This window comes from Artemia franciscana, chromosome 3 (genome assembly GCF_032884065.1).
Source record: "Artemia franciscana chromosome 3, ASM3288406v1, whole genome shotgun sequence".
NCBI lineage: Eukaryota > Metazoa > Arthropoda > Branchiopoda > Anostraca > Artemiidae > Artemia > Artemia franciscana.
In genome coordinates this window covers 36,568,735-36,587,181 of record NC_088865.1, presented here as the reverse complement: position 1 = coordinate 36,587,181, position 18,447 = coordinate 36,568,735, and the positions used below count along the sequence as shown (strand labels likewise).

The window sequence follows — 18,447 nt, the reverse complement described above, 5'->3', positions numbered from 1 at the left end:
CTAAGAAGATTAAATCAAATTTTAGACAAAAAAACGAACGATTTTGTCTCAAGGTGAATTTACCTTTAAATGATATAGAATGGAATTCAGGGGGGGATATATTCACTCTCACATTATAGACAACTCTAGATTTAATACTAATTACAAACATAAATTAAGCATATTAAAATTAAGCTATGTCAATGAAAGTATGGTGGTCTTATATATTGGAGGGACTAAACACACTTCAATATATAAAGTGTGCTGCCACCCTCTTCACTCACACTCTTTACACTGAAGTTAGGCTTCTTCATATCAATGATTCAAGAATAATTTTTTACATGAGGAATTTGATAAGAAGTTGAACAGTTTTATTACAATGCTTCAAGAGTGGAAGGGCTCAGTTGCATATTTTGTATACTTTAATATACTTATTATATAGTAAGTATACTTATTGGGCTATTAACAATGATAAATTGGGGTCAAATGTAATGATAGGTAATAAAAGTAGGCTTACAATAGATAAAAACCACGTCGTTAAAAATTTAAGTCGTATTTAGCAAACCACAAATGATAATAAAGTTTTTTAGTAGATTATAGAGGGGAACAGCCCCACTCTTATTTGAGATAGGTCTTATTTTTAAACCATGATTAGTCTTGTTTCATTATCTTTTAGCAGCTGAGGCTATGACAAATAAAAACATTCTGCTCGAAACAGAAATTGTTTTAGATATTAAATTATTAATAAATAATTTTTTTAATAAGTTTTTAAATAAAACTAAATAAATCAACAAAACTGAAATACTTTAAAAAGTAGTTGAATTACAATAATGGTTATAACCAGCTGGCTATATTTTCGACATCTTAAAGTTCTTTTGGTGGCTTGAACGCTCCTTTTAGCCTATAGATTTACGGCACAATTAAATAAAATGGATTTGCAAGGGAGAATTCTTTAATATAATGTTATTATACATGTTATTGTGTAATAACTAAAGCTAAAATTTTCCTTTGGAATAAAACCAGTTTAAAAAATCTACAAGTTTGAGTAACATTTGCCTTTACGTAACAATCAATCAAAAATATCGAAGCTAATAGATTTTGTTCAATAAAATTTTTACGATATTTAAGCCTTCTCGGGGAAGGGTGGTATGACAATTCCTATTCGCTGTAATCTATGTTCTTTTTTAGTTTGGCTTAATCATTTATCAGTTTTGTTGTTGATTTTAGTATTCATTTCCTCGATTATAGCAATTTCTGCCTGTTAGTTAAACCACACATAAGCTATTTTACTGTCGTTTTAATTTTTTGATTAACTTTTTATTTGTCTTGGAAAATTTCATCTTATTTAGAAAAAAAAATAATAAAAGACAAATATTTCAACTGAAAGCAAGGAGCAACATCAAATATAAAAAAAATTATTACATATATGAGGGGGTTACCCCTACCCAATACCTCCTTACGCTAAAGTTTTTTGAACTTTTATAAAAAGCTTATTAATCTTATAGGCTCTTGTGTTTCAGAAGTCGTTATTAAGGAATTAGGACAAAGTTTAAACTTTAGAGTAAAGAGCAAAGTAAAGAGCATGTTTGTTTTAAGTTTAATATTGCGCCTTAATTTCATTTGAAAACTGTTTCTGAATAATGCCGGGAAATCCTGCCCCCCCTCCATGGAAATTTCCTTCTCCCCACAGAACATCCTTCCATGGAAATCTTTTCCCATGTAAAATATCCTCCTACTAGGACAGTTTTCCCCAGACAATTCCACTCTAGCTGAAGTCTCCCCCTGGAAGCTTTTTTGCGGACAATTCCGGGTGAAATTTTTTTCTTGGCACGCTTTCAATTGAAAAAGACTGTATTTTCTGATTGCCTTTAAGATAATGTCGGAAATCCCCCTCCTCGATGAAAAATTGTCCTGCATATACCCTCCCCACTCCCCGCCCCCTAATAGAAAGTTACTCCAGCAGGAAATTCATTTTAAAGAATTTATCCTGTGTAAAACTTCTTCCCACCCTATGTAGAATTTCTCCCATGAAAATCCCCCCTACGGAATGATACTCTAGGCAATTCCAACCCGTTAAAAATTTCCGCCCGGACAATTCCCTTAATATCTCCATACGTAAAATTGAGTCACCAAAGAGAAAATTAGAAAAATTAAATAATTTTGTATAGCAATTCTGGCGAATTCCTCCAGCGTAAAATTTCTTCTGGAAAGTTCACACCCGAAAACTTCCCTCTCCAAGGAAAATTCTCCCCGAGGATAATCACCAGCAGAAAATTCAACCTGCCCCTCAAAAACTGTCTGTATACTTCAATAACAAATACTATACGTAAACAATGGGCAAATTTTATGACTTACAGACCTTTCCCCTGGGGCTGTAAAGGGGTCAAATATGCATCAAGCATATTTACTGGACTTTTCAACTATGCTGAACAAGGCGGCTATCTGAAAATTTTGACCAGATGGCTTTGAGGAAAAGAGGAAGGTGTAAGGGGGAGGCTAGTTATCCCCAATCTTTTCGGTCACTTAAAACGGCACTAGAACTTTTGATTTCCGTTCTAATGAGTCCTTTTCCGGTGTTCTGCAACTATTGGTCTGATGCAAAATCTTTGGAAAAAAAGCAGGCATCACTAATCTTTCTTTTGACAAAAAAAAACACAAAACTCCACATTTTTGAGGATAGGACCTTGAAACCTGAACAGTTATGGTTCTCGGATACGCTGATTCTGATGGTGTGATTTTTTCAATGTTATATATAATATTGAAACTATTGGAAAATCATACAAACTTTCATGTAGCATTTCAAATTTTCATAACTTTTGATAAGTAACACTAAGCCTAATGCATCTTATATATTTGGAATCAACACTTTAAGCTAAATCTTTTGATATATCAATTGATATCAAAATTTTGTTTTTTAGAGTTTCGGTAACTATTGAGCCGATTCACTCCTTACTTGCAGTTCGTTACCACAAACTACTTGAAATCCAACTAAGCCAATTTTGTAGGACTTAAAATACAGTTTTTAATGCACGCTTGTTTTACTTGATTTAGAACAGCTTTACTACGATATTAAGAATCTTTAATTAAGAGTATTTTGATTAACACTAACTAGTATTTCCAATCACCGTTTAATGATTGCAGTTGAGAAGAAGCGAAGTTTGTTTATACGCACGAGGTAGGGGAGGAGGCTCCAAGGCGCAGGGTGCCGTGAATAATTTACTCGACGAATTTTTACGATGTATGACGCTTTCTTCATAGGCAATGTAAAAGCATTGCGGAAGTAAAGAGCAAAGTGGACTCTTTGTATTGTAGTCTATTTTCTTCCTTTTCATCAAGGCACTTTGCGTGGAAGAAAGTTTCGTAGAAAATTTGGAAGGTTATTCGATGAAAAACTGAAAGCTCTAGTGCTTTTTCAGAGTTAAAAGTTGTGAAGGCACACCAGCCCCTCTCAATCAAATTTTAATTCAAAATCAATCAATCAATCAAAATCAATCAAAATTTTAAGATAGTTATTTTGTTGTGCATAATTAAAAAGACCTAAACATTTCTAATTTTGTCAAACAAAAACGCAGATTATCAGTTTTTATAGTTTTTATGTTTCGGTTTTCCAAGGTTTTTTAATTTTGTAGTTAAGCTTACCCAGATTTTCAATTTTTGTCGAACAAAAACAAAAATTTGTATTGTTTATTCTTATGATGTGTTGTTCTTAGATGGGAAATTTTTTAGCATTTTCAGCTTCCGTCAATCAAAGATACTAATTTTCACAATTTTGTCCTAAATTTTTCAAAAAAATTCTATTTTTGTTGTAAGATTTTTCGTTATTGTCAATTTCTGTCAAGCGAAAACAGATTTTCAATTTTCCGTCGAAGTTTTTTTTTACTATTTTACACTTTTTAAATTGTTTTTGAGATACATTGTCCTTAGATGGGAAGTTTTTTTTGCGATTGAAAACACTGATTCAGTTTTTGGCGAGGTTTCCTCCATCAGTTCAATTTTTGTCCTAAAGTGTTCATTGAATGGTTAATTTTGATATCACGTTTTTTCTCTGGTTTTCAATTTTTGTCAAGCAAAAACATGATATTTCATTTTCTTCGGGGTTTTTCAGTGTTTTTCATTTTTTATCCTCAAGTTTTCAAAAATTTTTAATATCTGATGTAAACTTGAAAGCAAGAATATAGACTACTAATTCTGGTACTACTACTGCTACTGCTACTGCTAATACTACAACTAGTACTACCACTGCTGCTCCCTTTAGCACTACTACTGCCACTAATACTATTACTACTATTATAACTTCTACTCCTAATATTACCACTTTTTCTTCTATAAACCTAAAATCGCGAAGAAAAGAAGAAAACGAGGACAATAAACAGCCAGTGAAAAAAATGAAAAATTTGCAAATATTTTGGCCAAGACCTCCACTTGACCGTCCTCAGTGCAGAATAAACTAATAAAAATATAAAACACCAAACCTTAAAACAAAACACAAAACTAAGATATGACGACCATTTCTTAGTAACGGTAAAGTTACCCTTTCACCGTTACTAAGAAAAAATCATCATATTTTAGTTTTGTGATCAAACAGTACGTGGTAACGAACTGCAGTAAGGAGCGACCCGGCTCAATAGTAACCAAAACTCTAAAAAAAATTTTGATGTCAATAGCTACATCAAAAGAATCGCATTCTAATGCTGATTTTAAATATATAAGTTTAATCAAGTTTAGTCTTACCGATCAAAAGTTACGAGCCTGAGAAAATTTGCTATATTTTAGATAATAGCGAAAAACAACCCCTAAAAGTCAGAGATTCAGCGTATCCGGGAACCTTAATTCAAAAATTTCAAGCTACTATCTACAAAAATGTGGAATTTCGTATTATTTGCCAGAAGACAGATCACGGGTGCGTGTTTATTTGTTGTTTTTATTTGTTTTTTTCCCAGGGGTCATCGTACCGACCAAGTGGCCCTAGAATGTCACAAGAGGGCTCATTCTAACGGAAATGAAAAGTTCTAGTGCTCTTTTTAAGTGACCAAAATATGGAGGGCACTTAGGCCCCCTCCCACGCTCGTTTTACCCAAAGTCAACGGATCAAAATTTTGAGATAGCCATTTTGTTCAGCATAGTCAAAATCATAATAACCATGTCTTTGGGGATGACTTACTCCCCCACAGTCCCTGGGGGAGGGACTGTGGGGGTTTAATCAAAGTTTAATCAAGTTTAGTCTTACCGATCAGAAGTTACGAGCCTGAGAAAATTTGCTATATTTAGAAAATAGGGGAAAACAACCCCTAAAAGTCATAGAATCCTAACGAAAATAACATCATCGCATTCACCGCATCAGAGAACCCTAATTCAAAAATTTTTAAGCTCCTATCTATAAAAATGTGGAATTTCGTATTGTGTTTTTTCCCCAAGGGTGATCGTATCGACCCAGTGGTCCTAGAATCTGGCGAAAGGACTCATTCTAACGGAAATGAAAAGTTCTAGCGCCCTTTTTAAGTGACCAAAAAATTGGAGGGCACCTAGGCCCCCTCCCACGCTAATTATTTTCCCAGAGTCACCAAATCAAAATTCTGAGATAGCCATTTTATTCAGCGTAGTCAAAAAACCTTATACTGTGTCTTTGGGGACGACTTACTTCCTCACAGTCCCCGTGGGAGGGGCCAAAACTTACAAACTTTGACCAGTGCTTACATATAGTGATGGTTATTTGGAAGTGTACAGACGTTTTCACGGGGATTTTTAGGTTGTGTGTGTGTGGGGGGGGGGGTTATAAGAGGGGGATATGTTGGGGGAACTTTCCTTGGAGGAATTTGTCATAGGGGAAGAAAATTTTCATGAAGGGAGCGCAGGATTTTCTAGCACTATTTTAAAAAAAAATGAAAAAAATATGAAATTTTTTTTCAACTGAAAGTTAAAAACTGTTTTAAAAAGTAGAGTTAAGAGAAAGAGTCAATCTTTAGCGTAAAGAGCGGGGCGTTGATGAGGAAGCAGCCCCTTTCATGTACGGAGTAATTTCTGTTCGGTTTAAGGTTTAATTTCGCTCCTTACTTTCCATTAAAATAACTTGTTTTTTTATTTAATTTGTTTTAAGGCTTGGTTTTTTATATTTTTATTATTTTTATTCTGTACCGAGGATGGTCAAGCGGGGGTCTTGACCAAAATATTTGCATAATTTTTAAACCTTTTCACTGGGTGTTTATTGTCCTCGTTTTCTTCTTCACTTCGGGATTTTATGTTTTATCATGATTAGCCAGTGTGCTCTCAGAAATTAGTTACTATTTCTTCTACCACTACTGCTACTATCACGCTGTCAAAATAGGAATACAAAATTGTATTCCTATTGTCAGGAATACAATAGGGCATTAATTTTCACTTTAATGGAAATTTAAGGGGTGTGTAAAACAAAATCAAAAGTTGCTATGTGTTTCCAGATTATCAAAAGGGTGTATATGTAATATATTAGGAAGAGATAAGGGTTTTACGTTTGAACTTTTAGAGCATGTTGTTGGGGGTGTTGAACCAAGTCAAAAGACACTATTTTCATCCAATACTGTCAGGAAGTTGTATTTGTGACAACTCGGGAATGGCTAACGTTATTAAGTTGAAACTTTTTGGGTTCGTTGAATGAGACTTCTAATAGGGTTTTTATGTGACCATATCTGTAATGTCTCTTGAACGGCTAGGAGCCATAAGGTGAAAATTTCAGGGAATTTTGGGAGGACCATTAACTAAATCATAACACACTATATTTATGGAGGTTGACAATTAAGATATTTCCAATAGCTAAAAACGGTTCAGGGCTATTTGAATCTACTACTAATAATTTTCCTACTACTTTCACTACTACTGCGATACTTACGACTGCAATTGAAATTATTTATCACTAAGATTACTTGCTACTAAGACTCCTTGCAACTTGTTACTTTTATAATTAATCATTTACTGCTGGTAACTGCGATCATTACTTCATGTAACAACGATTACTTCATGTGACTGTGACTGCAAATATCTATGGATACGACTAGTTTTGACTCTGGCTGATGACGACTACGTCTCTAACTACTTATGACCGTTACTTGCGATTAAAACACCTGGAACTGCGATTGCGACTACATGCAGCAGTGACTTTAGCAGCTGCTTACGGCTGTGACTGCAAATAATTGCGACTGTGATCATGATCATGTTACACAGCGACTGTGACAGCTAACAACTACTTTGACTGCGACTGCAACTACTTGAAAAGGTGATTGCGGCTACGTGCAACTGCTGTTATTGTTAAATTTTGATGTAAAACTTTTGTCTAACTTACACACTATATGCCAAAATTTGATTTTGATGGGGGAAAACAAAAAATATAAAAAAATCAGTCTGTGAAAAAGACTTTCCATCAAAAAGGAACGGTAATTACTAAGAAAATACTTTTCCACAGAATAAGGTTTTTCAAAGAAATGCAAAAGACCAGAAATAAAGCAAAAAATTATTTTAAGCATTTATTTCAATGATATTTTGCATATTCAGTAATGTTTAAAATGATAATAAGTCACTACCCGTTATTGAGTTAAACCCATAGCGAATAGAAATCACAGTAAATAGCTAGTCAAACCTAAAAAGAGTAGATTTTCTCTAAAATTTAGAAAATCTCTAAAAAGAGATTTTCATGAATGAATTTCAGCAAACAATAACTTATCAATCCACATTCATTTGTTCTTTTCAATAGCCTTGGTTATTATGGTAGGCTTTTTTTATGTTATGACGAATAAATGTGCATTGCTCAGAATAAAAATTGTTTTCAGTAAAATCCAAACTGTGTTCTGGTCTTTAGAAGGTGAAGGGGCACTAGTCCTAATCCTCATCATGGTATTCTTCTAACTTTCAATTAGAATGACTGTAAACACGAAAATTCATTCTAAACATTAGCCCAGGGTGAAAAAGGGCTTAATATCATTGGTGCAAAAATGCTATGTTGAATTGATTTTTTTTATGACTGAATAAAAAATTAATAATATATCTTGAGGCTTAAGAAAATAGGAAGGCAAACCTTGTCCGAAAGTAAATTATTTCGAATTCCAATGACAAATGTTGGAATTCCAAAAGCGGCCGATTGATGAATTACTAGTTTGAAGCTATCAAATTCTGTTTCATCAGCAATGACAAGCATTCCATGAACCTAAAAAGAGAGTACAATCAAGAAGACCTACACGAAACCAAAGCATACTATAATAAAAAAGAAAAGTTTTAAAAAGGTCTAGCTTGAATATAAAAAAATAATAAAACAAACTATTCAACTGAAAGTAAGGAGCAACACTAAATCTCAAAACAAACAGAAATTGTCCCATATGTGGGGGGATTACCCCCTTCTCAATACCTCAATCTTTACCCTAAAGCTTTTTTAGAACTTTTAAAACAGCTCATTATTCTAATTAAACAGCCCTTGTGTTTCAGAAGTCGTTATTACAGAATTGGAACACAAAGTCATCTTTAACATAAGGAGCCAGGCATTGAAGGGGGCCTCCCCCTTATACAAGGAATAATTTCTGTTTGTTCTGACTTTTAATTAAGTGGACTATCCACTATTGAGTGTATCAGTGGCGTACATCAGTTATCATTAAAATACCAACAACATCAAAAAGAAAACACTATTTTTCCACCTGGCCTTTTCCTTTTGGATGGTACAAAATATTAAAGGTCAGAATTTGTGCGCAAAAAGTTTTATACATTGAACTTTCGCAATCTTTTATTTCTTTTTTCCAGTAATCTCGGCTACGATGGCTTTTTTTGTCTTATTAGAAATAAAAGTATATATAAGTCGAAGTAAGTTTTGCTTCCAGTAAAATACAAATTGTGTTCTAATCTAAATATGGCACGGGAGGCATTAGCACTACTACTGTTTGTGGTGATTTCTGCTTCTTTTGAGTTTGACTTGGTTATTTATCATAATTTCTGTTTGTTCTGAGCTTAATAAAAAATCCTTTCTTTTCATTTCGGCTTACTTTTGGGTTGTTATAGCTCTTTACTTTCGGTGAAAAACTTCATTTACGTAAGAATTTTAAAATTATTCTGAAGAACCTGGGAAGCATAAAGCTATATGGACTGGGGTCCTTTGTCTGAAAGGACGCGGGTTCGAATCCCAGTGTACCCAATTGTTCAGTTTGGGACGGGAATCAGTGGCGTGACTCTGTAAGCTTAGCCAGAGTCGACCCAGCTTTAAATGGGTACCTGGAGAAATCTGGGGAAGGTAAACAGGAAGGGTGTGCGAAAGCACAGGATGGTTGGCCCCCAACCCCCCATTGCATTTCCTGGCTGAAGGGCCAAGAAACGGAGATCAGCACCGCCGGTAGGGACTGTAAAGTCTAATGCCGTATCCTTTACCTTTTTTACTTTACCTTTAGCTCGAGATATTACACCTTAGATATGATTTTTGATTTATTAGAATTTGTTATATATAATACTTATACAAGATTTAATGGTAATTTGTACAAGCAAATCGCGGGAATTCCCAAGGAGAGGGGGAGGCCAGCCCATTTATAGCTGACATGTTTCTAAGTCAACTCGAATATAAATATATGATGGATAAGAATAATCCAAATAATTTAAAACATGTTTTGTCAAATAATAAAAGATATTTAGATAATATTTTGGTTTTAAATTGTAAGGAATTTATTGATATTTCTAAAAACATATATCCATCAGTGCTTACTGTTGAACCTAGTCATGGCACTGGTCTAGAAGATCATTTCTTAGATTTGATTTTTAATATTTCTGATAATAATAAATTAGGTTTTAAAATGTATAATAAAACGGATGATTTCGATTTTGAAGTGATTAATTTCCCGTTCCCTGAAAGTAATATACACTCAAATATCACAAATTCAGCATTTTACTCACAGTTACGCAGATATGCAAGGATTTGTAATAATTATATTGATTTTAAAAATAGATGTATAATTTTACGACAAAATTTGATTTTAAGAGGATTTTCTGCAAATAAATTGACTTGGCAATCTAAAAAATTAGTTTTCATTAATAACGAACTTTTAAATAAGTACCGAAAGAATTATCTTGAAATAATGAGCGAAATCTTCGGTTGATTTGATTTTTTTTTTTTTTGTTACTGAGTTAGGCGTGCCCCTAGTTTTTGACAGTGGATTTCCGGAGGATTTTACATATATTGTATGTTCAAATGGTATTATTTTGCATTAATTTCCTTGACTTTTATCCAGGTTACATTTACATCAATAGAGAAAATTTGATATAGTGAAAAATTTTTAATAATTATTTAGTATTAATATAGATTGTGAATTAATAACATGAATATACGAGGGCCAGAACCAAGGTATGATAAGCTTGTTTTGGTGTTACTTGGTTGTTCTACATTTGTTTTTTCATAGGAATGTATTTCGGGGGTGATACCTAGAACGGGGATACCATAGGGAATTTATGGTAGGCACACCATTTGCCCAGGTAGGGAATTTAAAGTACCGAAACCCTATAGGCAAGTGTGTATGTTCCTGAAGAGCCCTTGTGTTGGTTTGTTACCTCTGAATTATTTGTCTTTTTTTACTGTGTTTAATATTTGGTAAATGACGATTTATACTTACTTACGACACGACTGCCTGTCCATGGATAATTCTTTATGGTTGATTGTGTATGGCTATGCTGTTTGACCTATGTGATTGTATGGGTGAGTAGGGTTAAGGCCTCATTCAAGTGCTGATCTATATTAATTACTAATGTAGGAAAACAGTCTTCATTTTCTCTTGCTGTCTTCCTTTTTTTATGTGTTTGTGCTATTGCATTGGTGTTTTCTTTTTTCATTATATATTTTTTTTTGTATGCTTAGCATATGAGGACTGTTTCTCATACATTTTTGGCTTATCAAGTGACATTTATAATTCCCTTTAGTTAGTGAAATGTATGCATATCATGTATAGTTTTAAAATTACCCGACCTCCCAGCCATTCACTCTATCCATTCAATCCATGTTGCAAATCCATGTGCAATTCAATCCATGAATCATTATTTTTTTATTATTGATTAATGTTCTTGATAATTGATACTGATCATTGACATTGATTACTGATTATTGATTACCGACTATCGATATCCATTATCGATTATTGATTTTTGGTTATTGATTATTGAATATTGATTATTATTGATTACGGATTATTTATTATCAATATTGATTATCGATCATTGATAATTAATTATTGATTTTTTTTTTAGCCGGGAAAACCTTTTGGACTTCTTTCGAGGACTTGAAATTTTTTTTTTTGCGGGGCTTAGCATTATTTAGGAACCTATTATTCCTCAGACTTTATTTTAGAACTTAGAATTCTTTTGTGACTTTTGTGAATTTATTTGGACTTAGAATTCTTCAGACTAAGAATTTGTTTTGGGACTTGTAATCTTATACTATTTAGAGTGGCGTCAACTCGGAAAATTACTAAGGAGAAAATTAATAATGAGTTGATGAAAATCGTGATTTAATCTGTATTTCAGAGAAATCCTGAAACTGTATGAGAAGCAGTCCCCATCCGCTAGTCATACAACAAAATGTATAGAACACAAATCTCTTGTGTATTAGAGTCCTTGTTAAGATTCCATTTAGACATGCTACTTGTGCAAGTTCACTTCATCGTTTGATAATAAAATAAGCTCAATTCCAATTCGGTTATATCAAATATTTTGACATTAAATGCAATATTTCTAGGAACTCCATTTTCATTTGGAAATTGAGTCGTAGGAACGATTAAAGTACTACGCTCTTGTATTCAGGGCATTGTTACATCGAGAAGTAGCAGCTTTCTTGAATTATTCTTATTTCCGGAAGTTGAGATAAAACTATGTGTTTTGTAGGAATAATGAGGTACTATGCACTTGTATCCAAAAATACCCTGAGGGTATTATGCGCTTAAAGTTCGCAAGGGAGCCCGGGGGTACTGTGCGCTTAAAGAGCGGAACCCTATACTACTAACAATTAAATTTTTTACTTGCAAATTCTCAAAGATACCAATGATAAGATATCCCTTGGACATTCTCTGTACTCGAAAAGTTGGACAAATCTTGTCAGAAAGTTTAAGGAGGAAAGAAGTAAAATCAATGTCGAATAATCTATGTGAGAAAAAATTACGTTAAATTCTTCACTATCCTCACTAAAGTTTAAAAAAAAAATGTATTTTTCTAAGATATGTTACATATAATTAGAGAATACGAAGAAAAACAAAGCATAATTTAAAAAAAAAGTTTTTTTCTTTTAGAAGTTAAGATCAAAGTGTAAACTTAATGAAAAAAAATATTAAAATGAGTATGCTTGAGTTTTGTAGAGAATTATAATTATAAATTAAATTATAAATAAAGGATTTTGAGCAGGCTACTCACGTAATTTTTTACCTTTAATAAAAACACCTGCATTTTGTGGGTCGGTTTTGTGTTTTCAGGAAAGTTTTGGTCTTAAGAAGTCTACAGATAACGCCAACTAGTTTTTTTGGTAGTTATGCAGACATATCTTGCGTAGTCTTCAACTAATTTTTTTACTTTTGTGAACATTTTAAAGGAATTTCTTATTTTCAACAAATTTAATCAACATACATGTGATACATTTATAGTGATTCAATTCTTATTCATTTTACAATAGTATACTTCTGTATTAATAGAAGTTTTTGAAAAAGCCAACTCTCCCACCCCACCAGCTAATCCAAGGTGAAAGACCACCAAAATAGAATTCTATCAATACACATTTTTTTCGTGTTAACGTATCCATCTACTTCATTTCGATTTTGATGACTTCCATCATTTTATTTTCTAATCTCTTTGACATATTCTCTCTCCACCTCTTTCTTTCTCATTCTCCCTTTCTCTCACACATTTCCTCTGTTTCCCTTCCTTTATTTGTCTCTTTTTTAGTTTTTAATATAGTATTTTGTTTATTTATTTCATTTTTTACCTTCAAATCCGTAAACAGTAAATAATTTGAGTAAAACAAATTACAATAAAAAATAAAAAAATATTTAAAAGAAGTGCTTTCGTCAATGAATAAAAAAACTCGATTGTCTAACTGAATATCATATAAGGTTAATTTTCATGGACTTGGAAATTTCTTTGTTTAGATTTTGGCAGCTTTCGCCACTTTTCAGATAAAATTATTCACACCGTTTATTTAGCCTTATTCCAATCTTCTGCAGACACATTTTGCAGTAAATGTTTACTTTGTTTTATAAATAGATATAAATTATCGATTCGGATTAAAAAGCTGAAAAGATAGAAAAACACTAAATAAAAAAAGAGCTACAGTTTGAAGTTATATTTGATTTGATTGCTTTTATTAATACCCTGCAAGAGCCTAAAATGTAAAAACATTAAAGCAGCGTGGAAAAATAGACTAAAACATCTAGAATACTCAATCCAGCCAAATGATTTTTAAGAATTTTTTTTTTTTATTTATAGAACTTTATACTTCTTTAAATGTTTCATTTCTTACGCCCCAGACTTTAAAAAAAATGTTACTAGGTTCCAATTTAGTTTTTCGTTATTTCCGGAAAATGAATCAGAAAAAAAAACTGGCAAAATTTTAGATTCTTTTTCAAAAATCACTTGTGCAAACATTCATTTTTGCTGACAAACCGGTACAGAGAGCGAGGTCTCTTTTCATACCATTGGAAAATAAACATGACAATGGATTTAGGGACATTAACCTGTTACGTAGGAAAATATTATTATGATTCAATTTAGTCAGAGCAAGTCTTCATATTAAAACGGCATATTCAGTCTTAATGGGTTACATATTCACATCAGTGTTTTCCGGTCAATCAAATTCAAGCCAAATCAGACCATGTCATCTATCACAACCCATTCCTCAGTCTTTATTGATGGGTAAGGGCCAAAAGATGTGTAAGTATTAGCATTTGTGACTCTATGTTTGCAATCGCGATCATTTAGTGTCCAAAAGTGGTACCAGTTGAAATTTGAAAAATAGGAGATTTTGACAAATATCTTTTTTTTTATTATTTCCAACTATAAAAATAAAAAAACAATCTGCCCCATCCCTATGGTAGATCTTAAAAAATGATTTTCTGTGTGTTCATTTTTCAAAAATAGAAAAAGTCCTTGCCCAACTCCCCCAGTCTAAAGTTTTTGACTTTGTACCCTCAGCATACAATTGGTAAAACCACAAACAGAATTATGGTAATGTTGGGGCTCAACGCGCTTGGGATGGGAGGATGTCGGGAATTTACCGGGAGTAGTTTTCGTCATCGTTGGTAATACAAAAGAGAACCTTGTCAAGCTTTTGATTTTTAGCCCGCGAAGAAACATTGACAAAATTGTATTTCCTGCGAAGGGTAATACAGAGAAATATTAACACCAAGATATTTAAATAGAAAAACGATGCTCAAAGGTTTCTATGAGTTACAGTCAATTGGTAAATTTACATTGGGAGATCTCCCTAAATCCCCTTCGATTTAGAAAAACAATCTCAGGGGTTGAAAAACACCATTCATTTCGTTAAAGAATTGACAAATTTTCCATCCCCCATATATTTTCAAAAATGCATGTTAACAATCCTCCCCCCTCCCAAAGAAACTTTTACCTGACGTAACTTGATTCCATACTTGCATTGCTATGACGATAATATATACAGATTCCTATTGACTTACAAAATTGACTTTGCAATCCAAAGCGTCATAGTAATTCTCACGTGAATTTAGTCCACTAACAGAAAAGACAATAGCTTCTTCATCGTAAATTAAATATTAACATAGCTATGTGACTTTAGATCTGTCAACAAACTTTACAATGGTAATTGTCGGTGTTTCTCCACATAAATGATATTTCTTATGGTAATATTAGGCCATTAAACTTTAGTTACGAAACAGTTGGGTGTTGAAAAAATTTATGCTTTTTTAAATAATACGCGTACGTATATATAATATGCAGCTTTACTCAGTCGTTCAGTAGTAAAATTGACTATTCGAAATGAAGTGTATCTTTATAATAGCTGTTATTCTTAGCAGTTCTTTAGCTGATAAAGACATTAGTGAGACAGTGGAAACCATAAAATCTGAACAATTTGCGATAACTACTACAGAAAGGTCAGAAAGAGATGGGAGAATGTTGGCCTATTTTGAACCATCGTATCCCAGGTATTATCCAACATCATACCCCTATTACGAAACACCTATGTTCCGATTTGAAACCCCTTATTCACCATCATTACCTTATGTGACTCGATTTTCGAATTATGAGAACGTTGCCCGACCAAACAACACACCATTAGCTCAACAAACGAAGAAGAAGCCGGCGGGGGACCAACCAGAAATGACGATCAAGATAACTCAGAAGGAAAGGTTTTCTCAAACACCATACCCCTACTACGAAACACCTATATTCCGATATGAAACACCATATTCACCGTCAATACCGTATATAACACCATTTTCGTATTATCAGTCCATTCCTCAACCAAACAATTCACCATTTGGTCAGCAAACGAAGAAGAAGCCGATGAGTGACGCATCAGAAATGACAAACAAGACACCCCAGAAAGAAAGATTCCTATTTTTTCTGCCGAGTATGATGGGTTCAGGTGGTGGCTCACAACGGCTGGTATCAAGCTCTAGTGGAAATTCTAATAATAATAATGAGCAAAGTAACTTTATCTTGGTCCCGAATGGTTCAGAAGGAAGTAACAGCAATATGGGAAATATCTACATAGTGGCACCAAACCATTGAATTTAATCAGGTTTTCAGCTTTTTGTTCACCATTCCTTTGCTACTTTTGTGCATTTTGACTTATTAAATTATTCAGTTAGCTACATCAAACTTTATATGCTTAGAATGACAGTGGGGTTAATTTCCAAAGATATGCAGTAATTTACGACGACAGACGAAAATTAAATACGCATAGTAATTTTTTTCTTCAAATTATATTGAACAGATACCTTAAAACTTGAAACAAAGTAATTTTTTCTGTATAGGGGAGGGGGGCTACCGCTTATTTAACCTCTCGCTCTTTTTTTATTAAAGTTTGATTTTTTTTTGTGCAATGCTTTATAAACCACTGCTCAATTGCAAAGGAGACTAAAATGAGGTAAGAAGTATTTTTCATAATGCGTCAAGAATGGTATAGGTTACAAATGTGCATTCACTTTACACAATAAAAATTTAAATTAACATGCTTTAAAAGTCGACCAATAAGCAAAAATCGCAGTTATTCATTATCTGCATTTATTGTACTCATAAAGGCGTTTTAGTAAAGCATTATAAGACTTAAGTATAAACGGTAGGGGCGGAGGAGTAGTCTCACTCATATACAGGACAATTAGTCTTCTTTTATTAAGTTTTAACGTTACTCACTACTTTTATTTGAAAAATGTCTTTTTTTTCACCAAAATCTAAGGCAACTTCTCTTGAATTAGAATAGGAAAGGCATATTGGTTTTTTTTTGCTATATATATATATATATATATATATATATATATATATATATATATATATATATATATATATATATATATATATATATATATATATATATATTTGTTCAAGAAACTAAATGCCAGCATTAACAAAACTTCAAGTAGAAATGTTTCGCCATAAGCTGTACATTCAGAAGTTCCTCCCGTCTATAAGTTTTAGAGCATTAATAACCAAGAGCATATGTAAAAAGGACGAATTGGCTTTGGGAACTGCTAACATAGTGCAACTGCTATGAAGCCCAGTGTAAACTTGCGTGTCTTAATAACGTCTTTTTGTATAAGGAAATAAAATCTAAAATTAGAAAAGAGCAAGCAGTCTCTGAAGCACCTGACAGCAAAAAAGAAAAAAGAAGAAAAAAAGAACAACAGACTAACAGTTCATATAACAAAATAGAACATAGCTTTGATTTTAGAAGAAACTCAGTTTCAAATAAAAAGAAAATGAAACAAGGGGTGAGCCCAAAGTAAGTAAGCATAAAATATGTATGTAAATGCTAGTATGTAAAAAAAATAAATGCAAATGGTAAAGGAATAAAATTGAGAGAGAATATCGTTTTATGATCGTCATTTGAGATTGAATTTCAGGGAATTTGAAAAATGAGAATATAGCTCTCATTTGTCGACTATATAACGTTCATTTTCGTATTCAGCATGATTGATACTATCTGCTTGCTGTTCACCAAAAACCGTAATTATAAACATTTCTCTCGCGTGGCTCCCTGAATAAATGATGATTGCTCAATCTGGTTTCTGTTCTTTAAGCGAAATTTACCAGTGATTCCCAACCATATTACCTGCCCTTATCAGGGGCGCTAATTGTGCCCCGTAGATTAAACAAAGAATATTCCCTTGGTATTATCATTGTACAGAATTAAAAAAACCCTCCCCCCAGATTTCTAAAAATGTTGTCTTGAATTAATAGCACTGACATAAAAAGTACCTCTAAATAACCTAATAAATAAAATACTTCCTTCAAGATATTTTATGCGCTATTTATATTTGCCGGTAATTTCTTATTCGGTAGAAAATTTTAACATCCACATGACTATACCTACAGTGAAAATTAGTATATTTATCAAACAGGTCGTGTTAAGAACTGTAGTAAGGAGCGACCCGGCTCAATAGTAACCAAAACTCTAAAAAATGGAATTTTGATACCAATAGCTACATAAAAAAAATTGCATTTTAATGCTGATTTCAAATATATAACTTTCATCAAGATTAGTCCTACCTATCAAAAGTTACGAGCCCGAGAAAATTTGCCTCATTTTTCAGAATAGGGGGAAACACCCCTAAAAGTCATACAATCTTAACGAAAATCACACCATCAGATTCAGCGTATCAGAAAACCTTATTGTACAAGTTTCAAGCTCCTATCTACAAAAATGTGGAATTTCGCATTTTTTGCCAGAAGACAATTCACAGATGCGTTTTTTTTTCCAGGGGTGATCGTATCGACTCAGTCGTCCTAGAATGTCACGGGAGGGCTCATTCTAACGAAAATTAAAAGTTCTAGTGTCCTTTTTAAGTGACCAAAAAAATTGCAGGGCACCTAGGCCCCCTCCCAAGCTCATTTTTTCCCAAAAGTCACCGGATCAAAATTCTGAGATAGCCATTTTATTCACCATAGTCAAAAAACCTAATAACTATGTCTTTGAGGATGACTTACTACACCACAGTCTCCCTGGGAGGGGTTGCAAGTTACAAACTTTGACCTGTGTTTACATACAGTAATGGTTACTGGGAAGTGTACGGACGTTTTCTGGGGGATTTTTTTTGGTTTCTTTTCTTATTTTTTTTTCTCATGGGGGAAGAGACTTTCAATGAAGGGGGCGCAGGATTTTTTTGTATTATTTAAAAAAACAAGGAAAAAATAAATATGAGAAGTTTTTCTACTGAAAGTGAGGAGCAGCATTAAAACTTAAAACGAGGAGAAATTATTGCGCATATGAGGGGTTTACCTCCTCGTAATACCTCGCTCTTTACGCGA

General features: G+C 33.1%; 1 protein-coding gene across 1 annotated transcript in view; it reads right to left on the bottom strand.

Annotated features, from left to right (window-relative positions):
* The window catches only part of LOC136025227 (glutamate [NMDA] receptor subunit 1-like), a gene marked incomplete at its 3' end in the record, with an annotated part of 60,703 nt that overhangs the window by 26,044 nt on the left and 16,212 nt on the right, over positions 1-18,447 (bottom strand). Inside the window, 1 exon segment of the mRNA XM_065701050.1 lies at positions 8,021-8,149. Within this exon segment, the coding sequence (XP_065557122.1) occupies positions 8,021-8,149 (129 nt within the window).